This window comes from Xiphias gladius, chromosome 7, assembly GCF_016859285.1.
Source record: "Xiphias gladius isolate SHS-SW01 ecotype Sanya breed wild chromosome 7, ASM1685928v1, whole genome shotgun sequence".
NCBI lineage: Eukaryota > Metazoa > Chordata > Actinopteri > Istiophoriformes > Xiphiidae > Xiphias > Xiphias gladius.
The window spans coordinates 25,597,255-25,617,071 of NC_053406.1; the positions used below are offsets into that span (position 1 = coordinate 25,597,255).

At 38.8% G+C, this 19,817-nt stretch overlaps 1 protein-coding gene across 2 annotated transcripts in view; it reads left to right on the plus strand.

Moving 5' to 3' along the window:
• Positions 1 to 19,817, plus strand: part of mark4b (MAP/microtubule affinity-regulating kinase 4b) — a 52,929-nt gene that overhangs the window by 15,567 nt on the left and 17,545 nt on the right. For both annotated transcript variants that reach the window (XM_040130566.1, XM_040130567.1), the window contains exons 3-10: positions 1,755 to 1,952; positions 3,412 to 3,465; positions 15,809 to 15,857; positions 16,010 to 16,075; positions 17,133 to 17,203; positions 17,852 to 17,908; positions 18,309 to 18,545; positions 19,325 to 19,444. In XM_040130566.1, the coding sequence (XP_039986500.1) occupies positions 1,755 to 1,952; positions 3,412 to 3,465; positions 15,809 to 15,857; positions 16,010 to 16,075; positions 17,133 to 17,203; positions 17,852 to 17,908; positions 18,309 to 18,545; positions 19,325 to 19,444 (852 nt within the window). The remainder of the gene's footprint in view (positions 1 to 1,754; positions 1,953 to 3,411; positions 3,466 to 15,808; positions 15,858 to 16,009; positions 16,076 to 17,132; positions 17,204 to 17,851; positions 17,909 to 18,308; positions 18,546 to 19,324; positions 19,445 to 19,817) is intronic.

Here is a 19,817-nt window from a genome sequence, read left to right on the forward strand (position 1 = left end):
TCCACAGAAATCAGCTCCTATCATTAGAATCATTGTCGTGCTTTCAATAAGAGTCAAAAAACCTGACATTTCAGGATAATTTTGCTTCAGAATAAATCAAATATTTTATCTTCCACACTTGTAGATGATTGAGAAGATAGACAGTTCAAATGGAGAGCAAAATAAAAACATCTGTAATTTTAAAATAAATAATATTATGGTAACATTAGATGTGTTTAGCGTCAGTTATGTCCTTGACTCTCCCATCCACCCCACAAGATTCACGAGCAGCAGAGAGCAAAGAGGTATAGGACAGCAGAGCAGAACATGATGTGAGATGTAGGGCATCGTCACAGAGAATTGGATTGCTTTCAGTTCGCAAGGACAGGGTGCAGCATGTTTGCTGAATGTGCAAATTACATAGTAAGAGCCCACAACAACCCATACCCCCCCCCCCAATCACCACCACGCCACACACATACACCTAACCATCCACCAGCCCTCCATCTATCTTCTATACCAAATGTCATCCTACGTGTATAATGATGTGGGGGGCTTTCATCCCCCCACTCTCCATCCAAATACCTCTGCCTGCCCCAGTCTGCTGGCGAGAGACCCCATCACACTTTGCCAAACAACACACACACACACACACACACACACATTCACAGAGGCTTCCTCTTGAATGAAACTGTGGGGTAATCAGAAGGAGTGGGTGAATCAATGGATTGCACTCCTTGAAAGGAGTATGTGGGATGGGGGGAAGGGGATATGAGAGTGGAGGGGTGGGGGTTTGGGTGGGGGGTTGTGGGGGTGATGGAGGGCAGCATGAAGCTCAAATTGATGTGAGGTTGCTGAAAATGAAGATAGTGGCGCGAGACAAAAGAGAGGGCGGGTCCAGGCATGGAGAGGAGAATAGAGGGAGCGGAGGAAAATTGATTTGTCTGGGGGATGGGATGAGCCAGGGGAAAGAGAAGGAGGGTGAATAAATGGGGGAAGGGGAGGAGGAGGTGAAAATTGAAGATTGCGAAATAAATTGGAAAAGGAATATATTGTGCTGGGTGGCTAAAGTTCTAAAAGTGCCTTATAGTACCTCTGTAATCCCTCAAACACTTCTTCCTAAAATCATTGAAAACTGCTCCAGTGGTTAGTTTACAGTTTTATTGTTCCACATGAGTTTTTTTGGTTTCAGTTTTTGATGCTTTGTTTCTGTGCCAAGCTTAGAAATTATCAAATTCTGGCCCTCGGTGGTTGATGTGTGTGGTCAACTTCAAATAGAGCGTTGAAATATTAAAAGCTGAAGTAGATTTTGGATGTTTTCTGGTGTACTGCTAAAAATGGTGTGAGTTGCTGAAAATAGTGAAAAGTAGAGGGTTCATCAGTCACCTTTGCAGGGGGATGACTGTCTTACCAGTCATGAACAGCCCTAAATACCACAGACTGCCACAGCGCTGTCACTTCTCTGTTTTATCATGTGAAAGTGGGTAGAAGTTGGCAAACAAGACAGTTAAAAACAGACATTTAAAGTAAGTGTAAGTGTTTTGTTTGTTTTTCATGGTGGTGAGGCCTGAAGACGGGTAACTAAAGTCCATCTGTGAGACTCTGATGCTTCCTCCTCTTTCTTGTTTTCTTGTTCCTCATGTCATCCCCAATACGGATGATAAATTCAAGTTAGTTTAGCAGAAGGCTGGCAGTGTTGGGTATTGCATGGCAAATGTCTTTATTCAAAATGACATTTTTAGTTATACTGACAGTTAATCTTTCTCTCTCCTCAGCATACCTCCCTGTCGGCCAGCCGCTCAGAGAAGGGTACTGGCTGGTCAAGCCGCTCACTTGGTGCCCGATGTCGTAACTCCATCGCCTTGTGTTCAGACGAGCAGCCACACATTGGAAACTACCGGCTACTCAAAACCATTGGCAAGGGCAACTTTGCCAAGGTCAAACTGGCACGGCACATATTGACTGGCAGAGAGGTGAGTTCAAAGAAAGCAGTTGACAGTATACTGCAAAAACTGTTCATGATGGTACCGGAGCAAAGTGTCAGTAAAGTCCTGCATGCTGGGCCTGATGAGGCTAAAGAAAAAGACTTACAGGAAGTAGCAGACTCCTGGGTAAATACCAGGGTTTGGGAGCCAGAAGATGATGGAACTCTCTGACTCAGTCCACAGATAGTTTTAAAGGGCTGTTCCTACAAGCTGAGAGCATCTTCTGTTAGCTTTTATAGTCAACCAAAACTGTCTTGTCTCACAGCACAGTCAAAGCCTTAACCCACTGAACGGAGACAGTCAAGTTTTTCTTGTGTGTAAGTGTATGCCAGTGTGTTTGTATACACTGTAGTCTTTCTTCTCATAAAACCCTGACCTACATTACCTGAGTTGGTAACGCCATCAGGCTCAGTAGAAAGTTCATGTGTTGCTTCTGGCTCGATCATGTGAGAGCTGTTGCTTTCCACCCACATAAAACGGAAGACAGTAATATACTGGGGGTTTACAGTGGTTGTTTGAAACAGTCTTTGACCAGGTCACCTCATGTTGTTAAGCTTCTTATGAAGCCTTGTTGGTTTGTTTAGTGGATTTCAGCTTCTGTGTTCATTACATGCTCTGTAACACTCTGCATTTGAACTGTTTGTCGTCACTACAGTGTTGTTGGTTGGCATGTTTTTTTCATGTTTAACTTGGAAGAGGGGATAATGCTAATGTTGCTACAAAACTTTGTTTTATTTTAATACATGGTTTATATAGTCCGGAAATTGGACCCTGCACCAGAGCACATTGCTCAGCAGTTACCACTCTGATAAAGACAAAGAAAGCCTTATGCAATTTGGAAAAACCAAAGTAGTTCATAATAAATTCGATTAGAGCTGAAACAAGTAGTCAATTAATTAATTAAAAAAATGATCAGCAACTATTTTTGATAAATGAATTGTTTAAAGTCAGTTTACAAGCAAAACCGAACTTTTTCTAATTTGAACTTCCTGAGTTCGTAGATTTGGTACTGTTTTTGTCTTGATTCATAGTAAACTGAATATATTTGGTTTTAGACTGGTAGTTGGACAAAATGAGACATCTGAGGACATCCTCTTGGGCTATAGGGAATTGTAATGCACATCTTTCAGTTGTTTTTTTTTTAACATTTTATAAATCAAACTATTACGTGGAAAAAATAATAGGTGGATTAAATCATAATGAAAATAATTGTGAGTTGCTTTAACATAAAACCAGAAAAATTGAAACCTTTTCACAGTGAAAAGCATGTCAGTGCTATAGCTCAGGAATAGAAACTACCTTTTTAAAACTTAGTGTTCAGTTTTTGTTGAGATTTTGTGTGGAATGATTTGCTTGCGACAAATCAGCAACTCTGTGTGTGTGGAATTAATATATTTTCTCTGTAAGATTGTTATTGTTCATTTCTTTTTCTATTGTTTCCTCACAGGTTGCAATAAAGATCATCGATAAAACACAACTCAACCCAACCAGCCTACAGAAGGTGAGTGACGTGTTACTGTTGTGTTTGTATATGTGTGTAGACTTGTGTGTGTCAAAGTAAAATGTAGTGAATGTAGAAGGTAAAGATGAAAACAAAGAGTATATGCAGCCGTCAAAGAACCATAAAACACAAACACATTGAGATGTTTTTCATTGTCCAATGTTTTTTGTGGTGATGTAGCAGCTGGTGGGTTTCTCAGCCTACCTACATCAAACTCATGAGTTGATCCCCTAATTTTCCTTGAGCAGAAATGATCTGCCTTCTAGTTTGTTTGTTGTTTTTTGTTTTGTTTTTTTGTATTATAAAAGCAACAACACGGTTATCCTACTTTATTTCTTTTTTGTGATCGCTGTCTCAGCCCTGCTACTTTATTTACTTAACCTCTGTATCTGCATGATCTGTGTGAATATGACCCCAAACTGTTTGTCCTTTTATTTTAAATATTTAACAGTCAGTCAGTCTGGTGTCCTAAGTGTGTTTATTTGCATTTGTGTTGCATCAGGAGAAGTCATTGAGCACAGTAACGTCTTCAACATGTTGTTTTGCCTTAGGCTGTAACTCAGATGACCCTTGTATACAGCAGTCGTCTGAACTTTGACCCTTTGGTTGTTATGTGAAACATCATTTTATGGAAGTGGTTACTGGCCGCAGGTTAAGAGCTTAAAAAACACTGCATCACTTCAGTGAGAATTTGTGAAGAGTTAAGACAACAGAGTTGGTTGAGTGGGTATGTCACTGTATTCTTGTCTAGTGACATGTAGGGTCCTGTGTTAACTACATGTATTGCATTCATGGCTTAATGAGATTAAGCTGTCTCCTGTCTGAACTTGGTCTGCTGCGGCTACTTGTGTGTGCATGTCTGATGCATGTGTTCATTGAAAGTGATTTAATGAAACAAAATTGAGTGAGAACGACTGCCTCAGGCCTTGGTACTGTTTTCAAGCCATTAAAGTTGCAGCGTTTTCTCATCCGGCTTTGCTAGTGGAATATTCGCATTTAAAAATAAAGCAGAATTGAAAGATTGATTTGATTTTTGGTCATGCTGTCAATGCAGCTTAACCTCTGATGGTTGAGAAAAAAAGTAAATCTTAAATCATTCACTGGAAAACATTGTCATAACGGCTGTATTACAGCATCTTTGGCTGAGCCAGCATTAGCCTGAAATTCTAAAGCTTGATTCAGTGTTGAGAATGAAATCTTCGGAGCTAAATAATTTCAGAAAACTTTTCCATTTTCCATTTTCGAAAGAACAAAGCCAAATTGAGCTAATGTGAGTGTGACTCAGTTTGGCTGATCTGTGTGTCTTTAGTAAGAGAGGTTCAGGTACCAAAATAGTTGTCACATAGTTTCTTAATATTAATATTTTATCAAAATGGTCCTTTATTGTCAACTGATATTTTAACTGACTCTAAATCAGGATTTTTGATGGCATGTACTGTAGTTGGTGTGTGTGTGTGTGTGTGTGTGTGTGTGTGTGTGTGTGTGTGTGTGTGTGTGTGTGTGTGTGTGTGTGTGTGTTCCGTTCATGCATTTTTGACACATTTTTTCACATTTGTAGAAGATTTGCATGGTCTTTGCTATTTGTCACTTAGAGATAGTTTTAACCTGTGTGTAGTCTGTGAAGCCGGCTCACGGTTGTATGGACAGATCATACAAGTCAGTCTTTGTTCAGTGGCGGCAGATCTGCTGACCAAACTTTGGCCTTCTCTGACTGAGTCTTATTTATCAGCACCACGACTGCAACAAATACACTCACTTGCATCATTGAGATCGATCCTGCATCACACACACCAACACACACACAACTAGCTTATTGATGAATACTCAGCTGGTTGGCTGGCCAGGCTGGGTTTTGACTCTCTTGATAACACAGAGTTGCCTTATTGATGGGGTCTAGCTCAGTGTGATAGTTGGTTCACCTGGCCTAGATACTGGTCGGGACGGCTGGTGTATCACTCTGCTGTTCTGACTGTTAACGTTAACACGAAATGGGGGAAAAAAAACAAAAACACATGCTTTGTTAGCAAAATCTTAATATCATATCACCTTTGTAACAAAAGATGGCAAAAAAGATTAGTTTATCATATTCTTTTGTCCAAATCCAGTTTCTTTTAGTTCTACTCCTAATCTAGCCTCACAATTTTTGTGTCAGGAGATTGGGGAGCCACCCTCCAGTCCCTTTAAAAGAAACTGTGGTTGTGTTTCTGCAGTTTACACATTTTGAAGGGCATTATTGCATCTGTAATGGTCCTGCCAAGCCTCTTTTAAACAGCTCCTCTCTGTTTTATTCCCTGTCCCAACATTCTGTTTCAACTGGAAATAACATCAGATAAAAGCATGAACATGACATAATTTAGCTAATTTAAAGCAAGAGGATACAGAAAAAAAGTTTTTCACAACCACACATTCCCAGTCTGAGCCTCTCCTAAAAGAAGTCCCAGTTCGGTGTGACGTCTGAGCTAATTAATATTCTTAAGTATAAACACCTTCAGAGCTACTGTGTATCTATCTAATCCAAACAGATGATTTAGACTCATCATTGTAAAGAACCTTGAGGACCATTACAAATCCCCCAGCCCTTGAATTGTTTTTAGCTCCTCTGAGAAATGAAACAAAGATCGATAACTAAGGGTTAACATATCCTGATCATTTTTATCCTGGCTGGAAAATGTTCAAATCGGATCCAATAGTGGCTGTAAAATCTAAACCATTTGGCACCTGCAGTTCTACTGTAACACACTTCAACCCAGTGTAGATTATTTACAGGGAGACAGATTGATACTGACTACTGCCACGCAAAAATGCACATATGACAAAGGATGGAAGTGTTTATTGCCAAGAGGCAGCATATCAGTTTTCAGCCATCGACTGAAGTTGATCATTTCTCTGAAATACACCAGGACATAACTTCAAAACTTTTGTAAAGTAACATTATCATGTCACAAAACCCATTTTGGAGTTCACGTTTACTTCACAGCACAGTTAATATTCTGTCAGTGTTATCACCTCCTGATAAACTACAGATACTCTTTAACAGAGGTGAAACTGGGGTGATGGATGGTTGTCTGTATCTTTGTGTGCACTTCATGTGAACACAGACCTGCTTGTGCTGAACAGTGCCTGTGAGATCCACTGTTTGTTTTCTCAGAGCATCATTTGCCTTCTGTTCCAACAGTGAAGTGTCTGCTTAATTACATCATGAATCTACTCTTCAAATCTTTAAGCTAAGACCTTGGTTTTAACAGGGCTGGTACAGAGTTGTGTGTGTGTGTGTGTGTGTGTGTGTGTGTGTGTGTGTGTGTGTGTGTGTGTGTGTGTGTGTGTGTGTGTGTGTGTGTGTGTGTGTGTGTGTGTGTGTGAGATATATATTATATATATTATATATAATATTATATATAACATTTCTTATTCTAGTCTATAATTACTGATTACCCACACACTATATATACATGACTTTAGAGGTGCAATTTATAAATATTCATTATTGATTAATCTGTCAGACCTTATTTAAATTATTCGATACATTTTTTTAATTCAGTAAAACATAAAGAAATTGTTCAAAATTAATCTTTTAAATGGCTTGTTTTGTCTGACCAACAGTCCAAAATACAAAAATATTCATTTTTATTCGGAATAAAATGGAGAGAGGCAGCAAATGCTACTATTTTTCACAACTGGAAGAGTAAATTTTTAGCGGTTTTGCTTGATAGCAACTCGATTAATTGTTGAAAATTGTTGTCAGTTAATTTTCTGTTGATTTACTAATTAATTAAGCGACTAATCATTTCAGCGCTACTACAAACCCTTTCACCTTTGTCACCATGCAACAAACTTGAGTATAAAGCAAAAACATACATAGGATTTCTACACACTTAAAGCCGTTTTATGAAAGTATAATGCAATAAATTAAAATGTATTTGCTGATTAAATAATGATGCATTTAAACTACTGAATCAATCTGGATCAGCAATTTACAGACCTACTGTCTCCCCTCCCCATTCTGGTTTTATGACCATTAGCTAATGTTTCCTAATTTTGCCTCTGGATGAAAACATGAAAGCTGACACTGAAGAATATTTATCCAATATTAATCAATCTTTTGTCTTTCATGGAAGATTGATTTGTATGCTAATGAAAGTACACATAATTTTTTATATTAATTTTCACGGCATTAATATTCAAAAAATGTAGTATTTACAGTTGGGTTGAAATAGAAACAAACAGTAGCATCTGTCTAATTCTCTTCACAGAAGCTCTCTGCTTCCTCTCCTTGCTCTCTCTTTCTGTTCACACTCTGATACACCTCAGTCTATATTCTGTCATCTTCTCTGTACTGTAGCTTTATGCCCCCCCCCCTTCTCTCTCTCTCGCTCTCTCTCTGTGTCTCTCACCCCCTTGCTCTCCCAACTCCCCTCTCCTCCCATTTTATTTTCCCTTTTTCTTCATCAACTACTTATTTCATTCTCTTTACTGCTCTGTGTCCCACTTTCTCCCCTTTTTCCCCCAGGCGTTGTATTGCAGTATTAGTAAAAATGTAATCACAGCTGTACTCTATACCGTCTGTAGTACTACAGTATGCATGCTAAATTTATTTCAGGGATGTAGCAATTGTCAGGTTTTAGACTTTTAAAAGTGTTCTCAGTTTCTAGAGAACAGCCAGCACTGCCAAAGTGCAACTGTGCAAGCTCCCTGCTTCCCCCCGGTTGCCAGGCTGCTCAAGTGCAATAGGTTGTTTAATTTGCCTGGCCTCGAAATAGTGTAAACCATGCCAATACAGGTATATTTATTGTTGACAGTGGATCAATCATACGATTGATGTAAGCACACCCTGCGAAAATTCATGAACAGAGTCATTATCACACCTTTCATCAAAATCAAACACAAATTTTCACTGGTTATCATAGTAACATGATAAAGTGTAGTTATAGTGGAAAAAAAATTATATCGTTGGGTCTCAGTACAGTCTAGACCTGCTCTATATGAAAGGTACCCTGCGATAACTACTGTTATGTTTTGGCACTAAATAAAATGGACTTAACTTCTATTGTTGCACACACCGACTATAGTATTTGGTAGAGTGCAAATCTGTGCCAGTGTTGAGCAGTTTTCCAAATTGAAAAGCTATAGTGTCTTGGAAAAGAGTATATAATGCATTTCCAAAGGTGTTTATAAGCAGAGTTGGAAATCCTAATATCAGACAGTCATACTCACGTTGAAACTTTGGCCACTGAATCTCAGTCAAATCATTCTGTAGGTTTTTGTCAGTACCTTTCCAAAAATATGCTGTTTTCCTTTTTCATATCTTAAAAATTATAAGGTTATAATAGCAGCATACAGGACCAAGTAGGGTTTTTTTGTGCACTCTTCCCCTGTGGTGTGTGTTGCTGGATAATCTGCAAGACTATGCAGGGCCCCATCAAAGCCTGGTATTACTTTGAGATCAGGAGAATTTTGTAGGCAGCCGTCCAATGTTGTGTATGTGCATAAAAGGAAAGTGTATGCGTGTGTATGCAGGACAGTGTTTGAGCCACCATCTAATGCTATGAAGTGTTGTGAAGTTTTGTCCCTCACCCAGGCCCCTCAGCCAAGAGCTGAATTCCAGACAGGCAAACAAAAGGGGGGGCTGAGTTGGCGTGGTGTGGGGGTGTCATGGGGGCCAGGGACCCTGAGAAAGACAAGATACAGAGCAGAACCGAAGAGAACAGACAGAGTGTGTGTGTGTGTGTGTGTGTGTGTGTGTGTGTGTGTGTGTGTGTGTGTGTGTGTGTGTGTGTGTGTGTGTGTGTGTGTGTGTGTGTAGGCCTACATGAATGATAACAGGCGGATAAACTCACAGTCTGACACGGTCTCTACTCTTCCTTTGTATGCACGTGTAATGCCATTATCTGCATTTCTATTCTCCCTGTTGTGGGTGTCTGTGCATAATCATATTGTTGCAGCTGTATGCATTGTTGTTATTGTGCCGGTGTGTAAAGAGAATAATTATACAATAAAGGGACAAGAGGGCGGGCAGAGCGAGAGCAGAAGGTTTTCCCACAACAACGGGAATAGAACAGTAGAAGAGAAGTACAATACCTTGCCTTGGTCTGTCTATATTGCTCCCTCCCTTTACCGTTCCTTGTTTAGCCAGCATCTATAAGAATATATATAATTCTTCTTATTTAATCAAGCTGAGTCAAGCTTCTTATGATCTGGGTCAAATTGCCAGCAAAATGAGACCAGAATAAAACTCCAGCTACTCTTCATTAATGATTCAGCTCTTCACATTGACAGGCATGGGAGTTCCAATTACTGCTGTACATTAAGGGAATGGAGGGATTGAGAGTAAGTGTTCATATAGTAGCTGTTTTATTGGGATAACATAGAAGGGCAGTGCTCCAGGCAACAGGCAACAAAAGGAGAAACGGGGTCAAAAGTCTATTCAAATGTTCCCCAGCGACAAGCAAAGGAGCGGAGTCAATTCCTTGAGTAATGCTACTCATTAGAGTCTCTCAAAACATTCAGCAGGACACAGTTTGGTTCATTGCTGTTTGCCTTTAACCCTGCCAGAGAAGCATCGACATGTGCTGAGGTGGCTCAGACTGTGGGATTTCTATCTGATCTTTGTTCAAATAAACATATGAAATGGAAGAAATAGAAGATTGGTTTATCCACTCAATAATTCCGATTGCTTGCAGAAGTGTTTGACCGGCTAGATTTTGTGATGAGGTATTAATAAGATAAATAATTTCATAGTACAACTTTATTATTATATATATATATTTATGCGAAATGGGCTTATTAATTCTTTGTTGAGGATGAACCATAAAAGTTTGACATGCCAAATATATAGGCCTCATGGTAAACTTAGTATTATATAATATAATATTATATTAATATTATATAGTAATAATATATAGTACGTGTCTCTAATAATATTTTGGTGCAGGAATCGATATATAGTTTTATTTATAGCTCACCATAGATTTCACCAATTGATAGTACCACTGCAACAATAGCTGGATGTGAATCATACACTATAGGACTTTACATGCTTTAGTTACATCCCAAAATATCATGTTAACATCCTTTTGTTCATTGTGTGATTATAGAATGACATTGGGAAGGTTTGCCCTGTCTCATTACCGAGTTATTTTGTTGACATTCTTTCATTAACTTTGTGATTGTAAAGTTGAGCAGAATATTTGCAAAGGAAATGACTCTAGAGATACTTGAAAAAAAAATTGAGCCTTTTTCAACTTTCTTGATGTTCAATTCCAACTGTGTCTGTCGGCATCAGAAAAATGCAAGAGTGAAAGCTTGCTGTCAAAACTGACATCTCACAATCTTTGCGGTCTCCGTGTAATATGTCCATAGTCACCAAAGCAAAGCAAAAAGAGGTGTATATTTGTGGAGGTGCATCTTAGCTATGGTGGAGCTTATACAAAAGGCCTTGGTAGCTGCACAGTAATCCCTTAATGCACATGTATTAATTTATTAAATGTATTAAATTATTACATTTAATAAATTTTATTTATTTTATTTATATATTTTACCAGACTAACATTTAATTTAACCTTTTAATCCTACCAGAGCAACAGTTGACAGCAATAGTATCTGAGCCAACATTTACTAACACATAACACATACGGAAAACCATTGATCTCTAGGGTTGTGTCCAAATGAACTGGCTTTGATTGAGCTGTGCCTTGCTGAAGGGAACCATGCCAGTTAATGTCATGATGACGACTTGTACCTAGAAACCTATAGGTACAACAAAAAATCCGGTTTTGCTGGTAGTAGTTGCCATATACTGACTGAAGAGAGATAAAATGGTTCATCTAAACCACAGTCAGTAATGTACTGAGAGCTGGACTCTCTCATTCATAGTTTAGAGACGTTTACACATATACACATACACACACACACCCACACACACACACACACACACAAACAAACAGGGTTATTCACAAGAGTTACTCTGACGTGGGAGTAGAGAGAGAGGCCTGTGTGTTTGTTCATTCCTCTCATTCTGTCGTTCTTTGTCTTTCTCTCTCTTCTCCTTTTTTCTCTGAATTTTGCTGGTCTTGTGATTGGCTGCAACTGATAAGTGGAATTGTCGTTCACATTGTGTAGAGAACTGTAGCGTGTTAGACTGCGTGTCATGCAGTGGACAGATGCGAAGAGGCTGGGTTTTTAAATATGTGAGCTAGAGAAATATTTTTAATTACTCATTCCTCTATTTCAGCATCTTTGTTTTCTTCATGCCCCTTCTCTCTTTCTCTCTCTCTCTCTCTCTCTCTTTGTTTGTGCATGCAAACTTGTATGTGAAGGAGAGGAAAAGCATGAATAGATGGCCTGGATAAACAGGTCAAAGGTCAACAGACTGGCAAGCCAGACACATGAATCAAACCCACGCAGCACCACTGTCAAAGTGAAGAAAAGTTTAAAAAAACAAAAAGAAACAAACAGTTATTAAGTTGCTTTGTGTAAATCCTTGTGGAAAAGCAGTGAAAGCTCTTACTTATTAACAGTTGAGTATTAATTCCTGGAGAGGAAAAACAGAGTAAGAGAGGATGTAAATGCTCAAAAGTTGATAAATGCTGCCTGAGAGGAGGAAAGCATAAAAGATATTTTGAGATACGAGGACCACAGATTAGAACAGCTGTGTGTCAGTAGGTTTTGTGTGTGTCTCTGTGTGCACAGCTCCTGCCATGTGCTTGATGTTCCATGACTTCCCACAACAACCTGGGGTGCAGGAGATTCAGGCCCAGGGATTAATACCTGGGTTGGCATGGCAATGGTGATGCAGGGCCATCGCCGTGTGAGACAAACGTGGAGTGATTTAAGAGAGGATGAACATAAGAAGGCCAGAAAGTGAAGTTATTCTTTTGGCTTAGTGGACAAATGCTCCATCCGGACGAGATGGGAATCTGACATTTTTATTTGTTTGTAATCTTCAAAATGCCCCTAAAAGTGCAATAAGAAACATTACAAGCACCACATTAATTCAATATGAGCTGAGGATTGATCGGACTGTTGATCAATACCAGTGACTCAACAATTTCCTGGCCAGCTGCTGAGGTTTCTGGTTCCTGAGTGTCTCTCATCCATAGTCGGATTTTGAGACAATTCCAAGTTGTTATTTTTTATCTTTTAAATATTGTCCCAGTGACCAGTTGTAACAGATTGGATTTTGTCAGTTTTGTGGACCAAGTAGGCAGAAAAAAGAGTGAAAACGTGGGAGAGAAAGAGGTGAATAAGTATAGGAGAGAGGAGGAGCGAGTGAAAGAGAGAGAGAGGTGAATGGGTGTATAGGAGAGAGAGGTGAGGAAGGAGAGACTTAAGTGATAATTCTTTTTAAAGCTTAGATGAACAGCTGATGCACCATGCACTTAATTCAATTACACACACTCCCAGTGGGCTTCTGTGTGTCTGTTTATGATGAGGCGGCTTCCTAATTTTAAAGCACTGAGTAGGAAAACTGACAGAGCAGAATAGAAACTAATGTTTATAACACATTAACAGCCAGAGCATATTCTCTGTGTTTCTTATGTGTGAATGCTTACAGAGCACAACATTTTTCTTCACATAAGTTCACATCAGGGTCTTGAAAATTACAGACTGGACGCCAAACCACCGTCTTTTCCTTTGAGGAGTTAATTTCCTGAACACTAATAAATCAGTTTATGGCTACGACTAATAGTTATTTTCATTATTGATCAGTCTGTCAATTTTTTTTTCCATTAATTAAATCCAGAGCCCGTGGTGGGGTCTTTTAAATGGTTTGTCCAAACACAAAAAATTTCATTTTACAATGATATGAAGCACAAGAAGCAAACTCTTACATCAGACAGAATGAAGCCAGCTTTTTTTGAGAACTTGGACAATTAACAGTATCAAAATTTACAATTCATTTCTAATAAGTCAAGTCAGTTTATTTATAGAGCACATTTAATAACGACAAACGTTGACCAAAGTGCTTTACAGACAGATGAAATTACAGGATTATTTGATTGATGATTGCAATCAAACAAAAACACAGGAATGATCAAATATAAAACACTGTTGCAAGTTCATCATATACACCAGTTCTTGTGTATTAGTTGTTTGTTATTTGAATGTTTTTTCTTTTCTTTTTTTTTTCCTTTTTTTTTTTTAAAGTAGTTAGCTTTTTATCTTGGCATTAAACTTGCATTTGGCTGTACAGTATGGCCAAGTTAGCGTGTGTGGGAGGATGGGTGTTTGCGTAGACGAACTAAACTGGTATTTTCCCCTGTGGTCAACTGCATACCAGGAATCTGTCTCTGATGATATCTGTGAAAACACGCACCCAGGGATACACACATCGCCTTGGGGCGACTCTAGAGTTATGTCACCGTGGAAGTGTTGTTACTTCACTGTGAGAAAGCAAATTCCTTGAACACGTGGCATACTCAGCAGCTGTTCGGTCTGAAATGAAATAAATATAATCAATATGAATGTGAAGCAGGACATATGTACTGTAGCCCTCCCTGGATGAATAGGATAAAGGTTTTGACATTTTCTATCCTCATTGAATTCATTGTTTCTCTAAAATATTAGTTTGACACTGTGAGAAATACAGTTATTTGCTTTCTGCCGGAGAGTTAGATGAGAAGATTGACACGACTCTCATGCCTGTACGATAAATATGAAGCTACTGCGAGCGGGCAGTTTGCTTAGCTTAGCACAAAGGCGTGCAAGCCGGGTTAACTGTTTCCCTCTGTTTAGAGTCCATGTGCCACGCTAACTGAACTGGCTGCTAGCTGTAGCTTTATATTTAACAGACAAATATGAGAGTGGTATTCTCATATAACTCTGCTAGAGAGAAAATAAGTGTATTTCCCAAAATGTCAGAGTATTTCTTTAATTGATCACATATGTTCAGAATAAAGTAACATAGAGTAATATATGCCTGTTTTTGAGTTCTTCTATCTGAAGCCTGCTGCAGTCAGGAATGTAGTGAAATGGAAATGCACCGAATGCCATTTTATTCACATTTTCATTTTTTCAACAGTTTATCATCTTTTTAGACCAATAAATAGATCCCCCCCATCTCCTATCCATTGTTAATTTGCCTCATTTCTGTCTTTCTGTTTCCTGGTACCACACTGCCCTCATAACACACACATTTTGTTTTTTGTAATGCATTCCACTTACACACCCTTCCCAGTGAGGGCGCATGTCTCACTTTGTCGCTAATAACTAAACCAAAACAACTAATGGTGGATGAATCGATTAGTTGCATTTATTTAACACTTTACAGAGTCAGTATGCAGACCTTAAAAAACTTTTGCAGTGATCTGGCAAAATCCCAAATTTTTAATGAATATACACATGTTAGTTTAGAATCCATTTTCAAGGGTCTTGTGAAAATTTGGTGTTAAAAACATCTCGAGACTGGCCATCAGCAGGTTCCAATTTGATGCGTCTAGCCCTGCTGATTTCACTCTGTAATCTTTTAAAATGGAGTTCACAGACAAATACATTACTTAATTGGAGAGACAGAGTGACGCCATCAGAGTGGCAGGATGAGGCAGCAGTCTGGAGCTCAGTGATGGATTGAATGGGGGGGGGGGCACACCCCAGGGGAGGAGGCCCTGCTGTCAGCCTAGCATCAGTGAGACACTCCCTTGGGTGGTCCAGAGGTGGTTGGGAGGATGAGTGTGAGGTAGAACACGTATGTGTGTGTCGAGGGGTAAGATGGATAAAGGGGAACAGTGTCTGTATACCAGCTGTGAACTGTATGAATTAACTGAAGAACCATTCATTTGATGAATGAACGAGACAGTCAGGATGAAGGTGGAAGAAACTCAATGTAAGCACAGAGAGAAGAGCTTCTATTTTAAAGTGACTCAGATGTATTTTTTATTTCACAAAGAAGCATTATATTGTGTTCTTATTCATTGTCTCCATATATTGATTGTCACTATACAGTCTTCATATTCCAAACTCCCATGTTAAGATTTCATGGTTCACAGTTCTTACGTGTAAATAAATGACGAAAAGTTAAATTCTACCCAAATCTGTAGCTGCATGACATCTAAATACATCAAGTCAAGATAGAGCTGCGGTAACTGTCCCTTTTTGTTTTTAGTTTTTGCCATATTGCCCATTCCTACGCTGAATTTACTTACACATCATAAAATAGCACAAGCAACTTTTCAGTTCTAGTCATATAGCAGTTTATAAGGCCCATTTATATATTTTTTTTAATATTTTAAGTAACTTATCTGTGAAATATCCTGTATATATAGATGTGTGCAATTTTATAACAGAGACTTGACAAGAACAAGGGAGTCTGACGGATAATTCTCTCGTTTAAATTTTTTTTTTTTTTCAGCTGTTTCGAGAGGTACGCATCATGAAAACCCTCAACCATCCCAACATAGGTGAGTTACACCTCAGAGAATTATCGTGTGTGTGTGTGTGTGTGTGTGTGTGTGTGTGTGTGTGTGTGTGTGTGTGTGTGTGTGTGTGTGTGTGTGAGTGAGAGATTCTGTGCTGACCCTTGTGCTCACATCTCTTCTTCTGTGTGTTACAGTGCATTTGTTTGAGGTGATTGAGACAGAGAAGACTCTTTACCTGATTATGGAGTACGCCAGTGGAGGTGAGTGACATCCCCACAACCTTCATCATCATTGCCAAGTATTGAACGGTGCCAATTAGATTCTTTACTTTGACTGAACTATAAAGTTCAACTGATGAACTTATTAATTTAGGTTATAAACGATTGAGCTCAATGCCACAGCCTTCATTTTCATTAGTGAGATCACATGTCTGTCTCTGTCTCCCAATGTCTGACTTTGTGCTCCTCTATGAATCTTACTCTTTAACATGGTTCATCTGATTCCCACACACTCTTCTAGTTTTTGTGGCTTCTCTATTTTTCTTTCTTCTTTCCAATTCATGATCCCTTAATCTCTCTTTGCTTCTCTGTATATTGTATGATCTCTTACTTCCAATACCTAATAAGGAGGCAGCAGCTCACCAACTGACATGCTGCTCTGTTCAACTCAACCTTAGCCTGCTTTACCTATTACACATACATACATACATTACAGAATATGTATGGAGGCTTGCGCACAAAAACATTTGAAACTGGAATATCATTTAAGTGTTCCTGACAAGGGATGTCAAGCAGTTTCGGAATATCAGGAATGTTTTTTTCAATGTGTCATCAAAGAAATATAGCATACGGTATTAAGAAATAGTTTCATACTTGACACTTTACTGCATAGCAGGAGCTGAACAATAATGTTAACAAACCAGGAGGAACGAACATTGGAGGACATAGAATAACTTATTGGAAGTCATAGATAGTTTTTTCTCTTTCCTAAACATGACCACATACACACACCCATATGCCTTTACTCGTTTTAGTCAGGCCACTTGTATCAGGTTTCAACCCTTTTACAGTGTTGCTACATTTGCTACTGTAATGCACAAAACAAATTTGTACAAGCTTCGCACAGACCTGATTCTAAATTCATAAACCCCTGGCAGAGTGTTTGGGATTTTGTAATGTTTAAACACACATGAACACATTCAGATCAAAGAAAAATCATCATATATGATTGGAAGGTGGATGGGGCATCGGACTAGTAAACAACTTTCACGCCTGTCTGAACTGCAGCATGTCTTCACACTCTTTGTTTTTCTTCCAGGCGAAGTGTTTGACTACCTCGTGGCTCATGGCAGAATGAAGGAGAAAGAGGCCAGAGCCAAGTTCAGACAGGTCAGAAAAACCCCATACCTTACCTCACCATTCCATGTGCCTGTACGTCTGTCTGTTTGTCCCTTTACAGCTGCACTGTGAGCCTAACTGAGAGATTGGCTAAGATTGTAATTTGGTCATGTGAAGTCAGTAGAAGAAAAACTGCAGTCACATTACGGTTGAAAACAAAATCTCAACAAACTTGACACTCTAGGGGTTGTCTGTGTATAGTAAAAGATGTGGTTGTAAAACTGAGCAGAACAAAGTAAAGTCTGGGCTGAAGACAAAGAGAGGAAGAGGACTGATAAATTCATCATGCTTACCAAAAGTTATAGGAGCTGACATCTCGTTAGAGTTCATGTGGCTTATTGTTTACAGTCATGGCCTTGCTAGTAACCGGGCAGTGTAAACCTAAAACAGGCCAACACAGAAATGCAGTAATTATTTCTGCTGGGTTTCAGACCTAATGAAGCAAAACACTAGGTGTGATCCCACAGCAAGAAATTCAGTTATCCACATTTTATTCGTAATCTTGTGTTATGTCATTAGTCAAGGAGGCCTGTGTGAATGGAGCTCCTAGTTTCTCTACCATTTATGTGATGTAAGTACAAAGAATAAATGCAATTATCGTATCTTGTTTGATGTCTTTTTTTCTATTTCTCTCCTCAGATTGTGTCAGCGGTGCACTACTGTCATCAGAAGAACATTGTTCACAGAGACTTGAAGGTGATTACACAGTGTAATAGGAGAAAGAATGAAAAGGGTCCATAAACCTTCTTTAGATAACAAAAACCTGTGAAGGTTAATGTCTGACTGCATGTATTACTTTTACCCATAGACATTTACTTTAAGCTAATATCTTTTACTTTCCATATTATAGCAGAGGGTGGTAACTGAAATGAAGTTAAAAACAACAGCTAAATTTTATTTAAATCAGCCATTGCAAAAGAAAACACATCACTTCCTATATGCAGTGCTGAAAGAAATCATGGACTCCACCTTTAAGTTGCAAATATGCAAATAACACTCTTATTCAACACTCAGCTTTTCAGTAACAAACATGATTATAGTTTCCTGTTTTTTTTAATGTCTTTATGTGTTTCACTGTCTGTGTTGTTTCCTACAGGCTGAGAACCTGCTACTAGACGCAGACTCCAACATCAAAATAGCTGACTTTGGCTTCAGTAACGAGTTCACTGCGGGCAGTAAACTGGACACGTTCTGCGGTTCCCCGCCCTATGCTGCCCCAGAGCTCTTCCAGGGGAAGAAGTATGACGGTCCAGAGGTGGACATCTGGAGCCTGGGTGTCATCTTGTACACACTGGTTAGTGGGTCGTTGCCCTTTGACGGACAAAACCTAAAGGTGGGTGATGTGGAGGCTGTGTTGGTTCAGTATAATGTCATGTGAGGTGACTGAAGGCTCCCATGAAGGGATTTCTTAGGTTTTGGTTTTGATTAGAGTGAAAATGGGTGCAACGACATTGTGCACGAAATAAAGCTTTATCTCTATTTGACTATTTTCCGTAATTTATTTTGGGTATACAGAATAAATTTAATTCACCAAAGAGACATTATTGTGAATTTATTTTAGATACAGTCACTTTACTTTGCCTTTGAAGGCTAAAACACTAGGGATTTTAAAATGCCAGCTAAAAATAGCTGTTATGCATCTTCTCATTTCCTTGCGTATTAAATAGCATACCAGTACATGTTAAAAAATAGCTTCCTTTTTTTTTTTTTTAGTTTTGCTTAAACTGTAGTCATTGCATGTCCTTCACAGTCAAAACTGGTTTTAATGTGCCTCTGAGGGTTGTCCACTATAGTTAAAATCAGTTTCATGATAATTAGGTAACAAGATTATCAAAATTATTATTTAAGATACAGACATTGGTGCTAGTCAGGTTGAACTTTATGGTATTCCTAGCATAATGTCAGAATTGAAATTTGCAAATAATCCTTTGAGGTTTTCCTACCACATTTTATCAGTTTTATAATCACAAAATTGTGCATCACAATATGACATCATATATTATATTTGGAAATTATAATATAGCATAAGTAATATTGCCTAGTTCCGTTCTTTAATTGATTCAGTGTTCCTCTAGTTAAAACTCACGGTGTATGGACGTGTGTTGTGTTCAGGAGCTGCGGGAGCGTGTTTTGAGGGGGAAATATCGCGTACCCTTCTACATGTCTACAGACTGCGAGGGAATCCTGCGCCGCTTCTTGGTCCTCAACCCTGCCAAGCGCTGCTCGCTGGAGGTGAGCAGGAAACTTAACAACAACATGACTGGGCGGCACATACATGACCACATCGGTGTCTAAATATCAAGCTCTACAATGCAGTGTGTTTGATCGTTAAATAGTCAGGATATAATTGCCCTTCATGTTTGATGCCTCTAGGTGATGTAATCTTCAAGGACAACAATCATAAATTAAAACACACAAAGATGAACAAAGGCACACACATTGATTTGTTATTGAGTATGTAGAATAATCAGTGCATAAAGTAAATGGTGAACAACTGAATATGGATACAAAGGAAAATCTTGACGTTACCACTCCCAACAAAATGAAAGTTAAACTAGACTGTATTACTGTGTTTGTCAAAGCTTCTCTCTCCTTCTATTTTCTC